This window comes from Balearica regulorum, chromosome 7 (genome assembly GCF_011004875.1).
Source record: "Balearica regulorum gibbericeps isolate bBalReg1 chromosome 7, bBalReg1.pri, whole genome shotgun sequence".
NCBI lineage: Eukaryota > Metazoa > Chordata > Aves > Gruiformes > Gruidae > Balearica > Balearica regulorum.
Genome location: NC_046190.1, coordinates 32455942 through 32479623, shown reverse-complemented (window position 1 = coordinate 32479623; position 23682 = coordinate 32455942). Strand labels below are relative to the sequence as shown.

Genomic DNA, 23682 nt, shown 5'->3' with positions numbered 1-23682 from the left:
CTGTAAGGGTGGCATATAAGAGCAGAATTTCAAGTTAAACAATCAAGCAAAGTAACATATTAATTACCATTTCATTGAGAACTGCTCAGTTTAATGCTTTGCAGTCCTAGGTGCTACAAATCTACGAGCTTCTCCAGATTGCCTTGGAACCAAGCACCTCCCAATAATGCACAACAGTTCACGTATTACAAAGTTTAGCTGATGCTGTGTATTAGAGAGAGTCAAAGGAAAAGCTAACCTGTTAGTCACCCAAAGGTTAGAAAACCAAAACAAAATCTTATTTGGCAGAACATACAATGTTATATATTCACATAGCTCAATGCTATTGAGACTTGTCCCTCGGAAAGATCCCAAAGCTCTTTTTGAGGTTAAATACAGCCATGCTGGAAACACTATCACTAAGACAACGTATGGATGTGGAAAACTGATGAGAAGTTTTAATTCCTCATTCGCCTTAAAGAAATTATCTAGGCTGTTAGCCATCTTCACATGGGGACTCGTCCCAAATTCAGGCTGATCTCAAGATGCCAAAAATTAGTCAAGGATTCAAATTTTGTAGTACTTAAATAAAAATATATGAACATGCTATAGGAATACATATTATCACCAACTTTATAGCTCAACCATCAAACCCCACATACATTTTTGGGCCACAATTTCATATGCAGAAACATGCTCAAGTCAATTTGTCTCGGTTTCCAAATGATGTGTTCTGGCTCTGTAGGAGATATATAGAAATACAGAGCTGCCCCCCACCCCAGCCTTCTTAACAGATGGGTCTTTAGAAAGCCAGAGCTATTAACCACAAGATTCCTTGTGATTTCCACCCCCTAGAGGAAAAGTCCTGCCATAGGGTAGCTGAAATGCTCCTGAGAGACTGCAAAGTCATAGAATCATTTAGTTTAGAAAACACTTTTAAGATCATCAAGTCCAACTGTTAACCTAGCACTGCCAAGTCCACCACTAACCCACATCCCTGAGCACCACATCTACGCATCTTTTAAACACCTCCAGGGATGGTGACTCAACCACTTCCCTGGGCAGCCTGTTCCAATGCTTGACAACCCTTTTGGTGAAGAAATTTTTCCTAATATCCAATCTAAACCTCCCCTTAGCACAACTCGAGGCCATTTCCTCTTGTCCTATTGCTTGTTACTTGGGAGAAGAGACCAACACCCACCTGGCTACAGCCTCCTTGCAGGTAGTTGTAGGGAGCGATCAGGTCTCCCCTCAACCTCCTTTCCTCCAGGCTAAACCACCCCAGTTCTCTCAGCCACTCCTTACCAGGCTTGTGCTCTAGACCCTTCACCAGCTTTGCTGCCCTTCTTTAGACATGCTCCAGCAGCTCAATGTCTTTCTTGTAGTGAAGGGCCCAAAACTAAACACAGGACTCGAGGTTTGGCCTCACCAGTGCAACAGTCACTTCCCTAGTCCTGCTGGCCACGCTATTTCTGATAGAAGCCAGGATGCTGTTGACCTTCTTGGCCACCTGGGCACAGTGCTGGCTCATATTCAGTCGGCTATTGACCAATAGCCCCAGGTCCTTTCAGCCGGGCAGCTTTCCAGCCACTCTTCCCCAAGCCTGTAGAGTTGCATGGGGTTGTTGTGGCCCAAGCACCGTCCTAGCAACACCTTTGAACTGCTACACTTGCAAGATGTGAAAAATCTTCATTTGCACTTTTCAGCATTCAGGAAGCAATCCTGCAGAGGCTGAAACCTCTAATCAGTTTGAGCACTTAAAGTGAATACCACAAATCTGCTATGAATATCAAACTAATTCTAAATAAACATCACTTACAAGTATGCGTAACAAGATTTGAGAACCAGCCTTTGTGGACTGGTGAGCCTTTTATTCAAACTTTATTAAGCTGAGGCATTTAAGAAACAGGAAGTGAAGAGTGTTTTGAAGTTATGCTGCCTACAAAAATGGGCCCAAAATATGTTACTCAAATCATAAGACTCCTCTTTTTACACACAAGCAAATCATTGCCTACAGTGTATGACCTCAAAGACTAGTATCTAGCCCCTGCTAACTAATTTGTATTTTTACGGACACACAGCTATTTCTAAAACCGTTGTTTACAAGAAATATATAAGCTAGAGAAATTCTAAAAAATTCCATGTACAAAACCTTGTGATACAGTGCAGGAAATGCTTAAGCTAAATTAACGACCACAAGTAAACAAGAAAGCATTGTTTTGTGGTTAGACAACTGTAATTCTGAGTTATGCAACTCGTTTATCTAGTAACCTTGAGTATTTCTGAAATTAAAGTTCCTCTTTTCCACTTTTAAGGCACAGGAAAATCCTGCTTAGAAGAGCTGATACCAAAACCCTTTAAGTTCATGCAAAATAAACTGGAAAGAAAGTTGTAACCTTAAAGGATATAAAATGTCAAGTGAAAAATTAAAACAAAGAATGTGCAATTTCTGCCAAAATCTAGAAAAACAAACAAAGAGTAAGGAACTAATATTTGGCCTACTTCTGCCTTCAGTTCCTGTGTGGGAGCTTTAGCTCAAGAAATACTGTATTTCTGCAAACAAAACCAATATTAAGTAGCAAGATGTCAGTGCAGCTGATTTAACATAATGCTGTTTTCAGGAATAATTTTTTACCATTTCTGCTCAGCATTATTCAAGTCTGATCCTTTCCATAAAAGTCCATGTGAATATGTTTTTTCTTCTGTGTTATGTCAAGTATCAACTCCTTTTTCAGTATTTACACAGTAATAAAGTAACTTGTACAAAGGAGAAATGAGGAGGTTAATCAAAAACCTAATCTGTAGCAGAAAATTTTAATGCATCATAACACACATATTTATAAATGACTGCAAACATGACTTAGTCTTTTGAGTTGCCATTTTAAAGTGTCTGCTGATCAGTGTAAGGCACACCTCACAATTAATGATGAGATGATGGTAAGCATCATAGCAAGCATTTAGCATATCCCAACATCACATTTACCATCATAAACAGTGCCCTTAAAGTCTGTATTTACATTTGCTTTTGTACGCATATTCAGTACTAAAGCAAAAAGATTACAGAGTCTCAAGTACCATGGTAAGTGCCTCTGTACTCAGGCAGCAAACTACCCTACTCCTCTAAAAAAAATACTCAAAGACAGCCTGCAATACACTGTATAATAATTGAAAGAGCTATAAACCTTATCAAACCGAGCAGATTTTAAGTAATAGGGTGACAAATACAAAAGTTGTCATTCTTTATCACTAAACACAGGATGATGTTACCATCGATCAGTATAAAGCACTACCGACTAAACGTTACATGTTTGTGTATCATATCTCAACATGTCGTACTTGCAAAATATCCCAGTTTTTATAAATATTGTCCATATGCCTTATGCCTGCATAAAGCTTTTGCCAAAACACTTGCTTTTTAAGTGAGATGGAAATCCCACTAATTTGGAAGGAATGTCAGTGAACCAATGAGAAAAATCAAGTCTATTTTAAAAACCTTGTTATTTGCCCCGTTACCTGCCAATTTGTGTTCTTTGGAATAGTCATAATCAACTGAAATAATTAATGCACACAACCAGATCTAACTGTTGAAGCTGCACTGATGTAGTACAAAAAGCCTTATTTTTTTAAGATATATTTTATAAGCAAGGAGCGTAATGTCACAATAAGGACTTGATAGCAAGTGAAACCAACACTATGGCCAGTTGTTGGACAAAACACATTAAAGTTTATGTTTTCTTGGATAACACTTTGTTAGATTGCTATGGCAGCAGATAATGATAAAACTGTTAACTACAGGAAAGCATGTTTTTATTTAATGCATACATAAGTATTGATAAAGTTATTTTAAAATAGTGCAAGAAATAACTAGCTTAAAACATCAATTTAAATATCAAGTAAGCCTGACAAAAGGAAACATATTATTGAAGAATCTTAAAAAAAAAAAAAGGCAGCACAGCAAACAGCCATAATCAGGGAACACTAAAAGAGATTGTTCTTGAGAGTAATTCTAGCTAGGAACAATAAAGATATATAAGAAAAAGAACTCTTATTTACAGAGCCACGCTTGCTCCTGAGAAGTACCTTGCTGGATTTGATTTATACAACATAAGACACACGTGAACATATACATGTAAAGTATTTTCAATTCAATTATACAAATAAATTATTTTTAATTTACAATAATCACATCTATAGTTGATACACAGGAAAACAAGAACATCGCATGAAGTCATAATTTCTAATTCAACAACAGGTTTTTTTTTCAAACTGGCAAGGGTCTTTGAACTGCAAACCTTCCTAAAGAAATACAGTCCACTTGAGAGCAGGGTAAAATAGCTCCAAGTCAGCATTCCCAGACATAAGCACGGACTGGGACCAGGCTCCTGTGAAGGAGATAAGTTACCCATCAATAAAAAAAATGACTAAATGCTAGTTTGCAATAGCCATCAGTAGTACCTTCAGCCAAAAAGGCACGATATCAGTATTTTACAGTCAACAGAATTAACGATAAGCCAAACCTCAAGTACTCAGTTTTGCTGAAGAGTAAAAATACAACAGCACCTTTGTCACTTGACAGCCCAGGGTATTTGTATTTCAGTGGAAAAAAACCCAACAAAACAATCACCACCACCACCACCCTGGAATACAGATTGGTCAACACTCCTTATGTGCTTGTATATGGCTGTCTCCCCTAAACACCAGTCAGCAGTTGATTTAAAAAAGAACAATTAAAATTGCACCACACTTTGTTCTAGTTCCTAATCAGATCCAATTAATAAATACTGAAAAAAAATTGCTTTAGGTTTTCATTCTCCAAAGCCTGTATTAAGAGAATAATATGAGAAAAGGATAAACAATGAAGAACAGGAATATAAAAACGCCATTAAAAAGTATATAGTTTACCTAAAAGGTAGACACACTATATCTCAGTCTCTTTCTTTCTGATGACTATTTTAAGCCATGTGATTTTTCAACATCAAATTGCAATGCATACAGGCAAGTATCAGAATCACAGAAAAGTCTGAAAATTTTAAGTCCTCCATTACTTCCTCTAGGATTTATCAAGCCCTCACAAAATAAGTCTTTCACATGTTGGATCCTGTTTACACTTCTGGGAAGTTCTGCAAGTTAACTTCACCCTCTAATGCTTCTTCCTCTTATAATTAAAAAACCCTCCACTGAGTACCCTCTTAAATTATGTGTTCTTCACAAAATATTGAGCCCGTTGTCTCTATTTCAGCCTTCTTAATCACACACTGCAACTCAGGACAGAGAAAGCCAGGTCAGTATTCTCACAGGTTTGTAAGAACTATGCAAAGACTAGAGTAATGCCACCAAATCAGCCAGGAGCAAAAAACCTAAAAAGCAGGGGTGTGCCACCAAATGAAAACAGGAAATTTAAGATATATATTTTACTTAAAATTGCCAACTCTGCAAAATTCCCCCGCCCCAAGAGAGGAAGGAGAGGATAGATCACGGAGCCCTTGCATCAGAAAATGCCTACTACTAAGGAACAGAAAAATTAAACAAACAATTACAATCTTTGCTCTTTGCCATCCAAAGCAAGGATACAGAAAGCTCTGTGGCAAGAACTAAACTGTCCACAAAAGATTCCTAACATTCCTCTTCCATTACAATAATATAGACTTCAAGATGTTCCACAACGTGAACTATAGCTTTGCACAGTACAAACCAGCTAATAGAAAAAGTACATTCTTCGTGCAGTTAAAATGGATTAGCTTTAAAACTAAGCAGAAAGGGAAAATTCAGGACTTGCTGCTCTAGTTCCTCTGTTGAATGTTTGGAAAGTTCCCATTTCATGAGTATTTAAGCAGAGTAAACAGTATCTCAAGGCTGCAGAAAACTGCACTTGAAGAGGAAGAAGGTTAATAATACTGTAAGTTATACTAGTAAAGCTTTCTTGCAAATGTATCATACTGGAAACTTCCACTTCCAGACATGAGGTATTTGCATAAGAACTAGCTCTTGAAGTCTTAAAGGAGCCTCATTCAGTAATCTTAAATCAAATGCACCAAGAAAGGATAAGGACAAGTCACCTCAGAGAGAACTCTGGCAGCAAAAGCAGATGCTCAGCTCTACTGTCACACTGTAGATGCAATGGACACCAGAGAAAAGAAGCATTTTAAGTTCAGAAAAATCCTCCCTAAAGTGGAAGTGTCCGCTTAGAATAAACAGCATACAACTACATGATGCCTGCTCCAGAAAAATGGCAAACGCAGCCCTATCCACACATGACAAGTATCAAGCAAAGCCTCCTACTATTGACTTTATTTAACTGGGTCTTCCCAGAGTTGCAATTAATCTGTAGGAATTTTCCCAGTTTTTCAGTTAGAGACTGAGTGATTTTACATGAAGTCTATTTTTTTACAGTTAAATAACAACTTAAGTCCACTTACCCAAAGAAACACAAACCCAAGATGCAGAATACCATCTACTAATCATGAAATCCAGGTATTCTAACAAAAAAAATATTATAACACACAAATTTTATTTGGCCATATTCTAAAGACAATACCATCAGTACTAGTTATTCTTGACGTCAAGATATGACAAAAGTGTAACCATCAGCTGTATGCAATAGCACAAGTATGACACCTCAGATGAGGCTCCAATCTTCATGCTTCATACAGTTCCATTATCTGAGAAAAATAATTTCTTCTACCACCTGTTCGAGAAACATGACAGTACTGTGTTTTCCACTATGCAAACAATGACTCTCTCAGTTTATGCTTTTAAGCTTCTTCCTTCATTTTTTTTTACCAGTGCTACTTCAACTATTTAGCTGTCCCTTTAAACTAGAATTTGGCTATTGTTTGCTTCTTTGGGCACATTACTAAAAACAATGAGGTAGTGCAAATAATTAGGACTAATTAAGTTGTATGGAGACTAGTAGGTTGTTCCACAAGGACAAGCATGTAAGTTTATACATTTTTCTTTTTCCATAGACACAGCAGAGCTCCCAAAGCTGTCTTGACATAGAGGAAATAACATTGCAATGCTCAGAATAAAAGTCGGAGAAGCTCACGAGATTCTGAAAGTCTCTGCAAATCTCAACTGTGCATTAAAAAAATATCTAGAATTAGCAGAGGTGAAAGTTTGGATGGTCTACTCCATTTCTAGAGTTCATAAGCCATTATTATTAAGACTGCCAAAAAAAGCAACATTTCCTGTTTGCTTTTTTTTCTTTTATTTTGATTTTGGTTGAATTCGGGTTTCCTGTTACAGCTCAACTGGCTTTAAACATAAAATACTTTTCAGCTCTCAGTTGCTACCCTGAAATCATGAGACAGCTCGGCTACTACGAACTCACAACCTTGGCTAAACTAATTTGCAGAAATCGATACAAATCTTTTCTGTAACTTGCTGAAAATAATCACCAAATTTAAGGTGTCAGAAGAAACATTTTGTTTTCAAAAAACCCAAATTGGCTTCTGTTGCCTAAGCTGTCACAGTGAAACATTTACCAGCTTTAACTGTGCCTGCATGAGCCCACTTCATAACAGTTTAGAGAGGTTTCTCCAGAAAGGAAAACAATACTTACATTGCTAGAGAAACAGCATCAGGGAGCTAGCTCAGCACCAATCCCTAACGTATTCAGTGAGGATGCTCAGTCAGCTGCCAACCTCTATGTTGCAGTTGTTAACTAGTTCCTGCCAGAAAGTCACAAAACAGTCTGTATTTGAGCAAAAGCAGCTGGTAACACACTAGTTTGGACTCGTGGTCCTTCTGGGGCAGTAACGGCCATTTGCAGAACTATGTACTACAGTCCTTAGACCCAAATTAAAAGTTACATAATAACTTGCCTAAAAAGGTGTCTTCCTCCTAAACAAGCCTCTTCATCTCTTCTTCTGTCCTCAAAAACATTGGAATACTATACCTTTAAATTCAATAAAGTTTAACTCATGAACTACTGGAAAAGATAAATTGCCTCTACATTTCTGAACCTGAACTAAAGAGATACAGCAAGGGACCACAATGAAAGATTTTTCTATGTTATAATTAGAAAAGGCTATAATGTTTTAACTTTTGCTGATGCTAAATTCCTTTACAGGATACAAAATTACTTAGACATTAAGAATGCATTCTTATCCTTTTGATTATTAAAATGATGTAAGAAAGGATAAATTACAACATAATGCTAACTACTAAGAACTAAGTGTTTTAGAATAAGAAGCTCTGTCTATAAGTTTACATTAATATCACACTACCAGGTAAAATTGATCTACCTTAAAGTTATGTATATTCTCTAAATTATTAAATAATTTGCAAGACATTAAGATGATCAGTAAAACAGCACTATACCAATAACTTACAAAATGAATACTCAGCTGCTATACTTAAAGCTATAATCTTAAAATCTCTGGCATTACCTAGAAGATTACAAAATTTATTTTATGGTCGTTGCTTTTTTCTTTAGAGTAGAATGATGCAAACCAATGATGACTGATGCACAACCAGCAGCTCTACACCACAGTCCTCCAGTTTAAATCTTTAATATGGAAGTCAACATGCACCAAGGCATCTGAATTGTGCCTTTTCTCTTTGTAGCAGTAAAGCAAAGTCCCTACTGCCTCACCACTGCCTCCATTCCAGTAAAGCAGATCCGATCAACTGCAGCAGCTCTCTTCTGATGTACGCACCAGATCTCCCTACTCAACACACCACATGGAAAGAAAACAAGCCTGGGTAGGTAAGTAGGAAAGTATTTACACCAAAGTCTACACTAGGAGAGGTGTTCACCAAAGCTCTACACCCTATGAAAGGGCAGGTTAGGAGAGGAGGGAAGAAAATTGAATGTTCATCCAGCCCCTGTGGGTTCCCACCTCCCTGTACCTGCCCTTAGCCTGCTCCACTCACACAAAGCCACAACAGCACCAAGTCTGTGTACCAGCTGCAAAAATGTCGAAATGTGCTCCAATTGATTTTGATTCATCACACTGCTGGAAGGAGGCAGAACAGAGCTGGTGAGTGGTTTCTCCTGCTCTCCTCTCATAAAACACTATGAACAGAAAGGGAGCAGAAGAGAAGCTGAACAGAAGCACTGAGAGCAGCTCCTCTCTGAGCAGCATGTCTGGCCACCGCACGACATACAGGGAGATCTTTCCTGTGCATGTCCAAAGCTACTGGACTTTTATAATCCTCTTAGTCACGTCTCCGTTCAACTCTTGGGTCCCAAGATTTCCCACTTTAAAAATCTTTCCTATCCGTCTGAAAAACTTGGCCTTTACACCCTTCTGCTAAAACTCTGGTCTGGCCAACCTGCACAGGCAGCTATGTAAATCTTTCCTTTAACTCAGCCACTTGCTTCTCCCCCGCCTTACTTGGTCCAGCAGCACGCTCCCGCTAGACCCAAGCCACTACTCCGCTTGGAGGATTAACACTCCTTTAACTTGTGCAATGTAGAAAGAAGGTAGCAGGGAAGAGAGACACCAAAAGCATCCTAAGTCAGCGGGGAGCCGCAGCAGGAAGCCAATGGCATGTAACCCTTTAACACTTAAGGCCAGTCTCAAACTCTCTCCTGGCTATTCAGGCCAGACTGGAAGGTAGTGCCAACATCAGCTCTGCAGTGATACAGGAGATCCACCTTATTAAAAGATTCTTGTAAATATACACTTGATAACCCATAAGGAAAAAAAATAAATCTATGTAATATTTTACAGTTTAGTTGGTTTGAATTATATTCCCAACTCAAAACACCACTAACAATACTCAGCTCTCTGTTTATATAGAGAAAATATACTTCTAACTAGATATATACCAATTTTTAAAAAAAACTAACAACCTTAATTCAGATACAATTGATCTGTAAACAAAGTTTGCATCTTTCTAGTGGTAAGTCACCTAAAGTTACACTTAACATCCAGTGGAATACTCTTCTAGCACTCACTTCTCCCAAACATTTGTAAGAACACAGAATAAACTTTTCTAAGTTTTTATATTTAAACAAAACTTTACAATAAGCCAACCCTACTTTTTTCACAGCTTAAATGATTCCTCATGTTTCAAAGACTGGAATGACTTCTTTATTTCTGCCAAATCTCTGAACAATCTAAAGATGTCACTGAAGGCCACTTAAAGTAAAAAACCTGACTGCTGCTAAGCAACCCAGAAAACATCCTTACATGTTCAGTTGTTCAGTGCATTAAAAAATTTCACACATATTGAGAATCCATGTATTCTGGATTCTAATGATGGTAATGTCTTCCACACAGAGGAAGAAAAGAAAATTCTGCAGGATACGTTCGTATTTCAAAAAGGCATTGCTTATAAAGGACCAAAGATTTGATCAAATTTATCCACTGCTTCTGCAGATGGAATAGATTAGAAACAGATTCTCTCTTATCCGCTATTTTACACATGCTCCAGAAGTAAATGTACTAAGCAAAACCAGCACTTATGTTTGTTTTACTAAAAAAAAAATGTACCAAGATTCTTTTCCACTATATAAAACAATATTTAAAAAAACGTATTTCATATCCAGACTCTTTAAATCAATGCTATTTTAACTGCTCTAACTGCACATAAACAAAGGCCATTTAACGTAATTTAATATTTCACCATTTTATAGCACTTCTCACCCATGGATGCACTTACATATTCAGAAGAAGTGAGACCAAGACTTACATTCTTTGAATTAGATCACGATGAAACCAAGTATTTCCAGGTTACAGTAAGGATGACATGCATATGTATCCTTCATTTGAATTACATACAAATACATATACATATTTATTATTTTAATATTTCTATTACACACACAGATGTGATTTTAAAAACAGATTTTTATTTTTTTTCCATCAAGTGATTAACCTTTCACTCATCACTTCTTTTGTAGTGCAGTGTAATGTTCTGCTCAGGAACTACCTTACAAAGCTTCTGATTTAATTACACTGCAGTTTGCTGAATCCCACTTTATATTCACTCAAGCAATTCAATTATCTTACCATAAAGGTCATGGGGAGTATCTTCAGAAAACATCAATCTGCTAAAGCTTTCCGTAACATAAAAATGCTTCACTGAATCAATTAATTGACATAACATTTATTTTGGAATTATAGCTTTCATTTTTTGCATTTCTCAAGATGTTTAGCCTTAAGTTACCAGTCTCATATATTCAACTGCCATAAGTTTATTGCAGGCACAGTCTGAACAGAACAGAGCCAATAAAAATAGATATAATCAAAGCTCTCCATTCACACAAAGTTATCGGCAATAGGGAAAAAGGCAAATTTAGAGGTTAGCTTAAACCACTAATTCAGAGTGGCAATACAGATTCTTAAAACCACACTTTGCTTCAAATGGAAGAAAGTATCATCGCTTGTAAGTAGAATTAAAAAATATTTTTAAACAAAAACGGAAGTGGCGATAATATATTTAAAACTTTGGAATATCTGGTAACCTCACCATGAAACTTTAGAATATCAATACAATTGAAAATGTTAAAACTTTATATAGCAATAGCTATATAAATAGCACAGGTAGGTCGTAAAACAAACTGCTTGTGTATGTGCATATTACATCAAGAAAAAAAAAATCACACAAGTATGTATTATAATGTTCAAAAGGACTGAAACAACACTTTCTAAAAAACAGGATAAATCATTGGTATTACCAATTTCTACCTCCAATTACCTATTAACATTGTTACTTCCAGGCCAGATTTACTTGGCTTAATGCCAATGTTTAAAAATGACCATGCCATAGCTTCTTAAAGAAAGTGCTGGACAGGCCCACAGGAAAAAAAGAAAAAAAATACCCCAAAAATAGAAAACCCTTTCTGTGGGATGGGGGGGAAAGTACCTAAAAAAAGCCACACTATTACAAAGAAATTCTTCAGCATCTTCATACTGCAAGCATCACAATAACCATATAAACACAGAGATTGCTGCTTATTTTTCCTCGAAAACAATTCTTACAGGCCTGATTTGTATCACAGTTTTAGCAGAAAATGGAACCAAGATTCTGCAAAGCCTCCCAGGCCTGGCCTGCACAGAACTTTAGCAAATGGAAAATGGATGGCTCATGCTTCATTTGCATCTACACATGTTCCCAACAGGCAAAAAGCCCAAAGAAGCATGGGGAGTACTATTTTCTTAAGTTAATATTTGAGAGAACGCTTCTCCATACAAGTGTATCAGCTTTTCTACATAAGGAGTATTTTTCATAATGCTTATTGCAACCCTTGCGCACCAGCTGAGCACTGGAATTGCATGGGAACAGGGAATTTGAGGCCCTGTTGCAGCTGGCACCACGCTGACCAGCTTCCTACCTCTGGGAAAAGGCTCAACAGTCAAATTGGACTGGGGAAAGAAAAGCAATTTAATGGAGGTCTCAAGGCAGACCAATGGAGGATATTGCTCCTAGTCCAGTAACATTTTTATCAGGCCACATTTGTACCTCTCTAGAGATGGCATAACAGTTTAAGCATTTAACTGCATACAGACGTATGACTTATCAGGTGCTAATTACATCTTTGAAATATTTTCAGTTGATCACAGATTGTATGCGTCCTGGCAAGTGACCTCCTCAAGTGACTACAGTGTGCTCCAATAGTCCTTAGCCTCTAATAAAATGGGTCAGATCTGATCTTTAGAGTTCTAGGGGATATCAACCTGAGCAAATTTGAAAAACAAAACAAAACAAACCCACCCAACAAACCACCAAAAAACAAAACTAAGCATTAGAAATAGTAGCTTTGTTCCACAGCCTTTATAAAACTGTTGATCTCAAGATGCCAAATTCAAGACACAGCTGCTGGCAGCTAGCCACTTGGGAGGTAGTCAGAATGACTGGAAATCTCCTGCCTTTTAAATCAACATCTATTATTGTCTGTCTTTCTCATCACAAGTGATACATTTATAAACATTTTTTTAAAAACCCTTCACCCTTGAAAGAAAAGAAACCTAAAGAACAAGTTATCTCCTGTTTGTTCGCACTCACACGTGCAAGGAAGAGACTTCCAGGAAGGGTAGATTGAGCAACAAGTTTTTCTGAGGTTTATACAACAGAATCCAAGCGATACAGATAACACGACTGTGCTCCAAACTAAGTCGCACTGGGAAGACCTATTTTCACAGCTTGCTAACATGCCATCAGTAAGAACGCAAAGCTCAGTAGGACACAACGTAAAGCATAGCATGGAGTCCATGAACTACACCACTTGAACAGCATAGACACTCCAGGCCACAGCTAGTTCCCACTGCTTGGCCACTGAACCTCCAGTTAGTTTATTCAGTGACTGTAAGTGAACACTGATGCCTCAGTTCAAGCCCAAGCAGCTAAGAAGCACACACAAGCTAACCAGGAATAATTATATCATCCTGTGACGACGATTTTAAAAGTTGTTTGAAGGCAGCAGAGCAGCAGCGATCAATGCATTGCCACCTGTGTCCCACCTCCCCCAGCCAGGCTGCAGGTCCTTCCCACCAGGGACCTTCCAGTCACACTCCCACGGGCCAGAGCACCGCTGGCAAGACTGCAATCTGTGGCCAAACACAGCACCCATGCACCCCTCGTGGGCGAGAACAGGCTAACAGAAGGCGCCCACCGAGACCTGCCCTGGCAGCAGCCACCTGTCCCGGCCACCATCTTCCCGGGGACTGCGGAGACTTGAGTGCCAGCAGCCTCCCCAGGCATGGGCTGCAGCTGAATCTGCGTCAGGCGGACCCAGCGCTGGCATATAACAGACCTAGGGTATGTACTCAACTAGCACGTGCACGCACGCTGCTGCCAGCCGTGCAGCGAGGTCACCACACGTCATCTCACGTACCGAACCCTGACTGCATCACTCAGGTCGGTGCAAGCAAATGAAACATGAAATTTGCTGGGCACTGTCACTTGTTTTCAGTGCTTATTTAAAGCCCTGGATATATTAACACCTAATGCAGACTATCCAAAATTTTTCCTTCTTTTTCTGTCAATATATATTTAAGGAAATAAGACAAGATACAGCCTTGGCACAAGACATGATACGAGGGTTCAAATAAAAAAAAAGAAGTAGGTATAAGGAGGAAGAGGTCAGCTGCCCCAACATTTTGATCTTCACTGTTCATTGTCAAACAACAGTTCCCAGGCAGAGGCAAGTGGTCAGCAACTGGCCTGTGAAACTGCATCACACATTAAGGAAAAAAATTTGGAAACACTATAAAATGGTAAACAGTAACTTGCAAGATGATGATTAGCATATACTTAGGAGCCATCATAAATTATAAAGTGTTAAGTATCTAAAGAACAGCAGTAACCACATTAAACAAATAGAACAAGAATAAAAATTTTAAAAGTATTTGTGATTTTCTACCTGTTCAAGAGGACCGTAGCTTAAAAATACAAAGGTAACCTAAATATTCTTTGACTGCTCCATCAGTATTTTAACTTTCACTGACATGACACTAAAATCATCAATAACCAACATAAGAAATCCAAAGTTAAAAAGATACATCTAAATCCTACCAGGACTTTAAAAGGTGGAATGTACAGACTAATTTTTCCCAGCAGGTGTTTCTCACTGCCCTAGGGAAGGCAAATTGACCCCTATACTCAGTCACAATTTTTATCAACCCTGGAGTACAGTTCAGACTGCACAAGTGCCATTATTAATACTGGTATCTGATCAAGCATTTACCTAAAAACGTGCATTTATAGTCTTATTCAATATATAACATTAATAAATATTATGCTGTAATATTACCATCCAATATTAGGTTTAGTATTTTAACTCAACAATTACAAATGTAAAATTAATGTTAAGCTTAGTAGTTAAGAATCCTTTGCTCTCCAAAAGAGACATCAGTGATCTCACTTCATCACTGAACACTGCAAAAACTGACAAGTCTCCAGATTTTATGGAATGTTTCCTTTTCAGAAAAGGGAGAAAAGTCATAAATGAAATTTTGCCTCTTGTCCTGTCATTAGGCACCACTGAGAAGAGTCTGGCTCCATCTGCTTATAGACCCTCTTCATGAAACTTGGTTTGCAGCAGAAAAACTAAACATAATTGTGCTACTAGGCAAGTCACTTACCTATTCAGACACCTAGCATTATCTCTGTTCTGCATTTCTTTTAAACCCCCTATCCATCACACCCATTTTTTCTTGCATAGACATCAAGAGTTTTTCACCCCAGCATCCAAAAACTACATTTTTACGTATAAATGAAATAACTTGAATACCCAGATTCCTCAGCCTGTATTAGCTACAGAGATAATGGCAGAAAGGTAAGAGCTCTGTGTTTTCTACGAGAATTACAGTTACTCCAACAGTTCCACACATACAGTAACCTGGCAGAGGGTTGCTATCACTCATGAGAGTTCCCTCACAATATCAGTGAGCCTTTAAGAGGAAACAATTTTTTTTTTTTTAATTAAGTATTCCTATTCCAGTAAAGAGGATATCATTCTAGACATCTTTACATAAATCAGCTATAAAAGTCACTGAAACATGAAGAGCTACATTGCCCCATGCAATACAGTCATGCTGATCTGAACCAGAGACATGAAAGCCTAGTCATAGACAAAAATAGATACTGAGCAGCAGTTGCAGATATGTTCAAGGAATGTTTTTAGTTGCTTAAGTCAAAATTATTTTAAAAACTACCACTGATTAACTGGTAGCATCTTAAAGAAGAAATCCTTAAATCAAGTACTCATTCCTTCACATATGAAAAGTACACACAATTAATAAGCTTATCTGAACTCCAACTCACGTGTAATCATATTAGATTTTGTGCTCAAAGTTGATGAAAGTCACTGCTGAGTCTTCACAGTAAGGGATATTACTGGGGAAAAAATAATTTAAAAAAAAAAAAGCTAGTGGTTCTTCAACACAGAGATCTGAAATTAAAGAAAACTAGCATGTTTCATTGTTTGACAGGCATAAAGCCAAGAGCCCGAGTACTCAAAATAGGACATATTTTCCAATGGAGGTAAAGATTACAATGTAACCAACAGGAATGTGCAAGCCAGCAATACTTAACTTAGCAGTTCATGCCAAACCATGATAGTCCGTTGCACTACTTAAAAACACTGAAACTTGAGAAAGTGGTATTATTACAATTGTTAACAATGGAATGCAAGAACATTTTTAAACTACAAGTCACACAAATTCATTTCATATATTTATTTTTGTAGAAATAGACTATTCAGCACTTTAGGGATTTGAAAACCTGACAAAGCACTTGAAGTTTTTTTTTCTGCTATATACAAGTAAAACACCAAAAGTAAATGCTATTAGAAATGTTCCAGTTTCCCCACAACTATGTCCTTGTCCAGGTTATGCTGATACATTGCAAGGAACAAAAAAAGAAAATTAAAACCACCAGAAATCTCACAATTTAATAGAAAAAACCCATTCCTAGAGGAAGAGAAACTGTGTTTAGGACCTACTAAAATAAAGAGTTTGATGAGGTATTTCAGTAAGAATCTGGTCAAAGACACACTTCACATCTCAAAGCTCCAACAGGGACACAAGGAACTTGAAACAGAAGTATAAATCAACATCACTCTGAGTATTTTTAACTTCAGTTGGAAGCAAGGGACACCAATTATTTGAAGGATCTCAGTACATTTAGTTTTATTATACAGATTTCTACCACCGTCACACACAAAAACCTCATCCAGAAAAGCAGTAATTCCTGCTTAGCCATTTAAACAAAAATCAAACATTAATTTAACACAGAGCTTGCCATTCCCACACAGAAACCATCAGTCAGAACCATTCTGTTTAAGTTACAACTGCCTGTTAAGCAGCTAACTCACTCAAAATCTATTAATTCATGTCTTCAGGGTCTAGTCTCTAATAGAACTATTGTTTGTAGCAGTCTCAGCAGAGGCCCAGGTTTCCTAGACATCATCTTTAGTACATTCAAATGCAAGTGTTTTTTCTTCCCCCCCTGCCCCTCCCAAACTTTGCTCATCACACTTATCAATTTACCATTCTCTGTAGTTAAAACAAACTAGCAGAGAAGTCTAAGAAAAGTATTAAAGGTACACTCTCCCACATAGTAGGAAAACTTGCATTAGTAGGGAAAATATACTTGTTAAAATATAGCAAGTTTCACCTGATGGATCAGCAAGCAAAATAAATTGTTTATCATCCAAGCATCAGAACTAGGCATTGCATAAGTACAGTCAGGGTGACCTTTAGGCAAAGGAATTAATTGATTTTCAGTAGATTTACAGTAAATAACTTTCACCTAGATTGTCATGCAAAAAAAAGTACGTATGTCATTTCCTCCTAAGCAAAGTAGGACTTCTTTTGGTGAAAAATTACTAGTTGTGCATTTTTCTAGCTTTCCATGACAGGCAAAGAGCACCAAAACTGAGGGAGCAGGACAGGGGAGTGCTCACCCAACGCTGCGAGGACAGGAGGGAGAGCTATGCAAAGGGACTCAACGCTGCTTGTACTGACTGTTCACACTAAATTTGAATTAGGCTACTTTTCTCCTTACTGCCTGAAAAATAATAAGTGATCCTTTATTATTTTTGGAAATCAATTCCACATTATGTAAATTTAAACTGACATAATTCCTGTAAATTCTGACCTACTGCAGTTAACAAATGAAGGCACTAATGACAGCAAGTACTAAGCCAGCACAGGGCACTGCTGTTTTCCAAGATTCCCTCTCGGTATCAACACAAATTGCTCTGGAAGGTGAGCTCAACAGCAAACAGGGTGCTTGTGGTGCCCAGCACTCTTCAGTTCCCTGAGCATGCAGGTCCGCGCTTTTCTTCATGTGTTCGGTTATCAATAGCCAAGACAAATGCTGAATTACCTCACAAGAAAAAAAACAAACACCACAACACAAAACCACCCATAAAGTCTCTAGATCCCAAAATTTAAATTACCCAAAAGAGTCCCCAAACTGAAAGATGATGCATAAAAGAACCAAAACAGCCCAGACAAAAGTTGAATTCTAACAGGTATACTTTTTAAAAAAAAAAAGCCATATGTAATAAGGCATCCACACCACTGCTAGAGTTAAGACTCCTCTTAAAAAACAATGATGTGGATTATGTATTTTTTTTTACCTGAGTACTGTTGTGCGATAGTGCATTATACAGTCACAAAGTATTTAAGCATGTGCTGTACATACATACCATCAAAACCCCCAACATCTGATAAAGAATATGACATAGAAAAAGGATTATCTGAAATCCAAGACAGGTATAACACTTTGTAGCCAAGAATAAGACCATGCAAGAGAAAAAGGTGGTGGTGTTTTGTTGGTTTTTTTTTTTTTTTTTTTTTTTTTAAGGTGCATGGCCAACTTGTCTAAGTCTATTGATGGCTGTGACATTAGCTGTGGATTATACTTTCTGGAAAGCTTTTCTAAGTTTAATGTTTTGCATTTTTGTAACAATACGCAGCTGCTATGGTAACAGGCACTCAAACATTCACTAAATCATTCCACAGTATTAAGTCACCTGAGCATTCACGAGAATTAAGTGCAGAGCAACTATAATTAATAGGGCTACATGAAATATCATCTTCTGTCACTGCTGAAAAGAACAGCTGATCAGTTTTATTCAAATTTGCCTCCTGGAAACAAGAAAAGTTTCTTCTGAAGAGATCTGTTCACCAACAAATTCTGATGAAGACATGCAGCAGCATAAGATAGCTTACGCTCCACTGCAAAGACTGAGATTTGTTTATGGAACATTATTGTCATCATCTATAAGGAAGTAATAAAATAGTCAATACAAAACAGTTAGACACAACAAGAAAATAATTATTATGTTCAAGGTTTTTACCACAGCTTTTGCATTTTCTGATATTCCAAACAGAAAAAGCAAAGCTCTTTTAGAAACTCCCTCTACCTTTCATGTAACATATTTAATTTAAGGCTACTCAAAACCAAGCTTCTAAACACCAAAAATACTAAAACAATCATTTCAAAGTGGAAAAAAATACCAGTAGTACTCTTGCATCTATCAATATAGTCTGACACCTCAATTCAGAATTAGTTCCTGCTTTAGATACAACTGGTAGCAAACTAGCTACATCAAGACTTTTTCAAAAGAGAGTTAGCCAGTGTCTTGCCACAGCACCTACTCCAGCTGCAGACTCTCTATCTGATGGCGAGGTACCCCAGGCCCACCAGTCTGCTATGCCCCAGTGAGTCCCACTGAAGTCAGTGCTGTCCCCCAAGAAACTATCCACAAAATATCAAGCACAAAGCTGAAAATAACCATGGCAGAAACACATAGGAAATTCAGCACCGTAATCACAGAATGTAACAGAAACACCAAGCCAAACACTGAACTTCTTCACATACTTTCTACCCCAATTGTTTTTTTTACATTTCATCATTAGTACAGTAAACAACAGATGTTAACCAGCAAAAAAAATAAGGGATTCTCGAGCAAGAATGAGAGCATTTCCCGACAGGTTTCTTCAACAGATGCTGTTTCAAACTTGGCTTTAAAGACAACTGAACTAAAGACAACCTATTCTCACTTTCCCATAATATAAGAAAGCTATGGTGAACATGAGAAGAAATCTTACCTTTTTAAATAATTCAAAAAGTAACTTACACAAGTGTAAACATGCTCTCTAGCAGCTGGTAAAAGCAACAGAAGAGCCTTTAAACATCTAATAGGAACAAGAAGCTGTCTTTACACCATCTTGAATTAAAAAAGGCAAAAAATTGGTTAACATTTGGAAATCAGAAATCTGGTCATCACCACTTAGACTACAGAGCTGTTTCCTTTACATGATGCAATTTCTGCATATTTTAAGAACTTCCAGTGAAGGATCTGGTATTAGAAACCATAGGAATTGTCTAACAAAAGTTTCTGGAGATGGCACACTGCTTTCTTTCCATTATTCCTTTCCTACTACGGGGAGTCAAAGTTTCCACTCCCAAAAGATGACCACACACACAAAAAAAAAGTGGGGAGGAAGGTTAAAAAAATAAAATCAATTTTGGCTTGTAATCAGCAGCATAATTGACTCTGAATTTCTGGGTACCAGTTACAGATCCTGCTTCATGATGCTCTGACATGCTGGCAGAGCTACTTGGTGCTTGAGGTATTCTCCTACAAGAAAAGGATAAGTAAAACTTATCTTGTAGGAAGTCAAGAGATGAAATAAAAACTTGTAAAGTACGGAGAGGAAACGGAATGAAAGCAATAACATTCAAACGGTTCAGTTTTCTGACAGAAAGAGCTATTATGTTTGCCTCATGTTTCCTAATAAGCAGTTTTTCACTACCAATAAACCAGAAAGTTTGTGTTTTCACACATCACTTATTGAGTCCAACACATACTTTTCTTCACAAAAAGTATAACTATCTGATGCAAAAATGCCTCAAATCACCTGAGGCATGTGTATTCTAGACTGGACATAGAGCAACCCCTCATCAAAAAGCAGGCAGCATTCTGTTTGCATTTACTGACTGTACTCTATCAACCACAGACTTTTTACTACACTCTTACGAGAATAAGAAAAAAATTAAAAAGGAGCAAACAAAAAAATCACATTTTTACACTGGCTACTAGTGGATGACACAACCTATACAGTATTTGGATTCTGCTTAGGAGTTTTGTTTACCCTTGCGTGCTTGCTACCTCAGGCAGTAGAAGCAAGGACTGTGTGTGGGATGAGATAATGGAAATTTATTTTGCTACTAGAGGAAAATGTGAAGGCAACCTTCAATCTTCGTACAGCACTTTGTAACTTTTGACCCTTTTTCCTACCACTTCATACGCAGAAATACTTTTTGTTTTCAATACCCACATTTTTGGTTTTAAGACACTTTTGATGAGCACATCTTTATAAATAGTTGTTGCTGCTTATGAGACTTCTGTTTCTCTGAATTCCTTTCTCTTTACTGCATTACATAATGAGATTTTTTCTACTAGGACTAAAGTATTACCTGATTAAAGATTAACTCACCCCCAGGAGAGAGAATCTCAATTAAAAAAAATTCCAATCATTGCAGTCACCAAGTCAAACCACAGCTCTCTGGTGACCAACCCAACTCACCCGCTCCCGTCCCTCTGGTAGCTCCCGCAGCCTCCTATCACTAGAGGCGGCAGGTGCTGACAGAGGATGGTCAGGCAGCGAGCGCCTACGGCTTCCAGTAAGTGAATGAAATGCCTCCCAACTGACATGCCACATAAACAATAGTGAAATGTTTGTCAGAGGGTTATTTGTTTTGAAAATGTACATAAATACATGAGTTACCATGTTAAGTGTAACATTAAGTGTTCACAAAACAGTCGTCCCAGGGGGCCTCCAAACCACCACCATATTTCCTTGTTGATCCAAACATGTCCTAAGATTTGACAATATAAGGCCTGAAACTCACCTCTGTTCTCATGAGCTGTTCAGATCAGACAGCAGGGTACACCCCAGGGTAATTACCCCACTCAGCAACGTCCTTAGCTGCTTTAAATCTATTTATCTGATCTTTAGCAACAAAACCAGCAATTGCCACTCCTATAGTATTTTGTCAGAAGCTGTCTACGTAACCTTCACTGAGAGTTAGGTAATTCAAAACATACTGGGACAAAATATGTCGCCTCAAAGAGAAAAAAAAAAAATAAAAAGAAGGAAAGCAGAGCCAAAGGCAGAGCAAGTCCTAAGGCAGCGGGTGCTTTGCTGTCCGCTCTCCGGAAGCCTTCCCGGCTCCTCCGGCCGCGACACCGGGCTTCAGAGGCTCCCTGCCCGCTACGCGGCGGCCTCGGCTGTTCCTCGAAAGCCGAGAGCCTGAACCACCCTGCCAGAGCGGGGATATTATGTTTTTAAAGAGGGATTTGTGAGAGACCTCGACCTTCAAAGCCGCAGCCTCTCAGCGCGCCGGCTGCCACTGCGGGAGGAGCCCCGGCGGGGCTGGGCACCGGCGCCACCCGCGACGCCGGGGCCGGCCCGGTCCCAAGCGACATCTGACTACCCGGGGGTGCCCCCGTCACCCGGGCCATGACGCTCGGCTCCGTTCCGGAGGGGGAAACAAGGAGCCTCCTCCCCCCGCCCCGCGCAGCCCCGTCCGGGGAGGCCACGACGGCGCCCGGGAGTTCGGGACCGCCCGCGGGGCTCCCGCCGCCCCAGGGCCGCGGCCAGCGCCCGCCCGGCCAGCGGCCGCCCCTCTGCGGCGCCGGAGGGGCTGACAGGAGGATCCCCGGCCCGGTGGAGAAGGCAGGAGACGCCGGGCAGGGGGACGCGGCCCCCTTCCCTCCCGGGCCGCCGCCGCCCCGCGCCCCCCGGGGACCGCCGTCGCCTCTCCCCGCCCTCACCTTGGAGCATGGCCTCCAGTTTCTTCCTGTCCACCCGGAATCGCTCCTCGCCCCACTCGGGGCTGTGCAGGGGCCGCGGAGGGCCGGCCGAGTCCTCCTCGGAGCCGGGCACTGGCGAGTCGGTGCTGCGCTCGCTGTTGGAGCCCGGGTCGGAGAGCGGCTGCTGCAGGTACCCGCTCAGCGGGTCGCACTGAGCCGCCATGGCGCTGCCGGGCGGACCCCGCCGCCGCTCCGAGCCCCACTCGGCCGCCTCCCCGCGGGACGCTATCTGCCCCCACAGCCGCCCCCCCGGCTCATCCCAGCCGCCGCCTGCCAGAGTCCCGGCGCCGCCGCCTGCGCCCGCCTCTGCCTCCGGCTCCCCGCCGAGTGTGCGCGTCCCCGGGCCGGCGGCAGCGTCCGCGGCTCGGCGGCGCCCCCAGCCCGCCCGCAGCCCGCACAGCATCTCCGCCTCCATTGGGCCGCCGCCGGCCCGCCGGGGAGGGGCCGGGGATATCCCCGGCCGCGGCCCGGGAGGAGGGGGCAGCGGCGCGGCGCGGCGGGAGGAGGGAGGGGAGGGGAAGGGGAGGGGAGATGCCGCCCCCAACGGCACCGCCTCCGCCTCAGGGCCGGCGCGGGCCGGGGTCCCTGTCAGCGGGGCTCCGGGGGGCGCCGCCGCCCTGCCCGCCCCGGAGGGCGCCCCCCGTTCGGGGCAGGCCCCGCCGTGAGGTGAGCGGTGCCCGGGGCGGGGCGGGGGTTGCCGGGCTGTCCGCAGCCCCCTCAGCCGTCCCGCCTCCGCCGCCTGAGGGAAGGGTCGGCAGCGGTCGTGCGGTGCGGGGTGAAGGACGCGACGGGCGCGGTGGCGGCCCTGAAAACGGGCCCTGAATAACAGCCCTGCCAAAAAAAACGATGAAACGATCCCCCCCGAAACGTGCCTGTGTGTGCGAGAAACGGGCAAGCCAAAGTTCTGCCGGCATGTCCTGGAAACGCCGTTCGCTTGGCGCGGCTGACAGATCTCCTCATGGCGGTGAGGGCCCTGGCTGCAGCTCGGTGGTTTTTCTGTAGGAAGCCTCAGAAAGGCGAAGCGCCTTGTGCTGCGGTGCCGCACCGTAGGAAACCAGGTTACGCATCCCTCACCTTCAAGGCGTGATCGCGTTAATCCGCACCCAGCATCCCACTGCTAGATTTTACCATGGCGCAGTTTGTACCTATCGCTTTACAAACAGTTTAAGCACAAAAGCACACGCTAGCGCAGAGGAAGCGTTGGCACGAGCAGTCACACAGGTCTGGTTGCAGCGGTGCCGTTTGTGTGTCCCTGCAGCCGGACGCGCTGCCCATTTCACCTGCAATATTTCAGGCGCCTGTCATCTCTCTTCTCCAGTACTGGAAGCGCCATATGTTTATGATGGCCAGACCAAGTTGCTGTACGCACGCTGGAAAGCAAAACAACAATTACAGCTGACTTAGGTGATGGT

The 23682-nt window shown here is 40.7% G+C and overlaps 1 protein-coding gene across 1 annotated transcript in view; it reads right to left on the bottom strand.

Annotated features, from left to right (window-relative positions):
• The window catches only part of BICC1 (BicC family RNA binding protein 1), a 112003-nt gene extending 89408 nt beyond the window's left edge, over window positions 1-22595 (bottom strand). The window contains exon 1 of the mRNA XM_075758787.1: window positions 22232-22595. Coding sequence (XP_075614902.1) covers window positions 22232-22433 — 202 coding nt within the window. The 5' untranslated portion in view covers window positions 22434-22595. The remainder of the gene's footprint in view (window positions 1-22231) is intronic.
• Between the last annotated feature and the right edge of the window lie 1087 nt (window positions 22596-23682).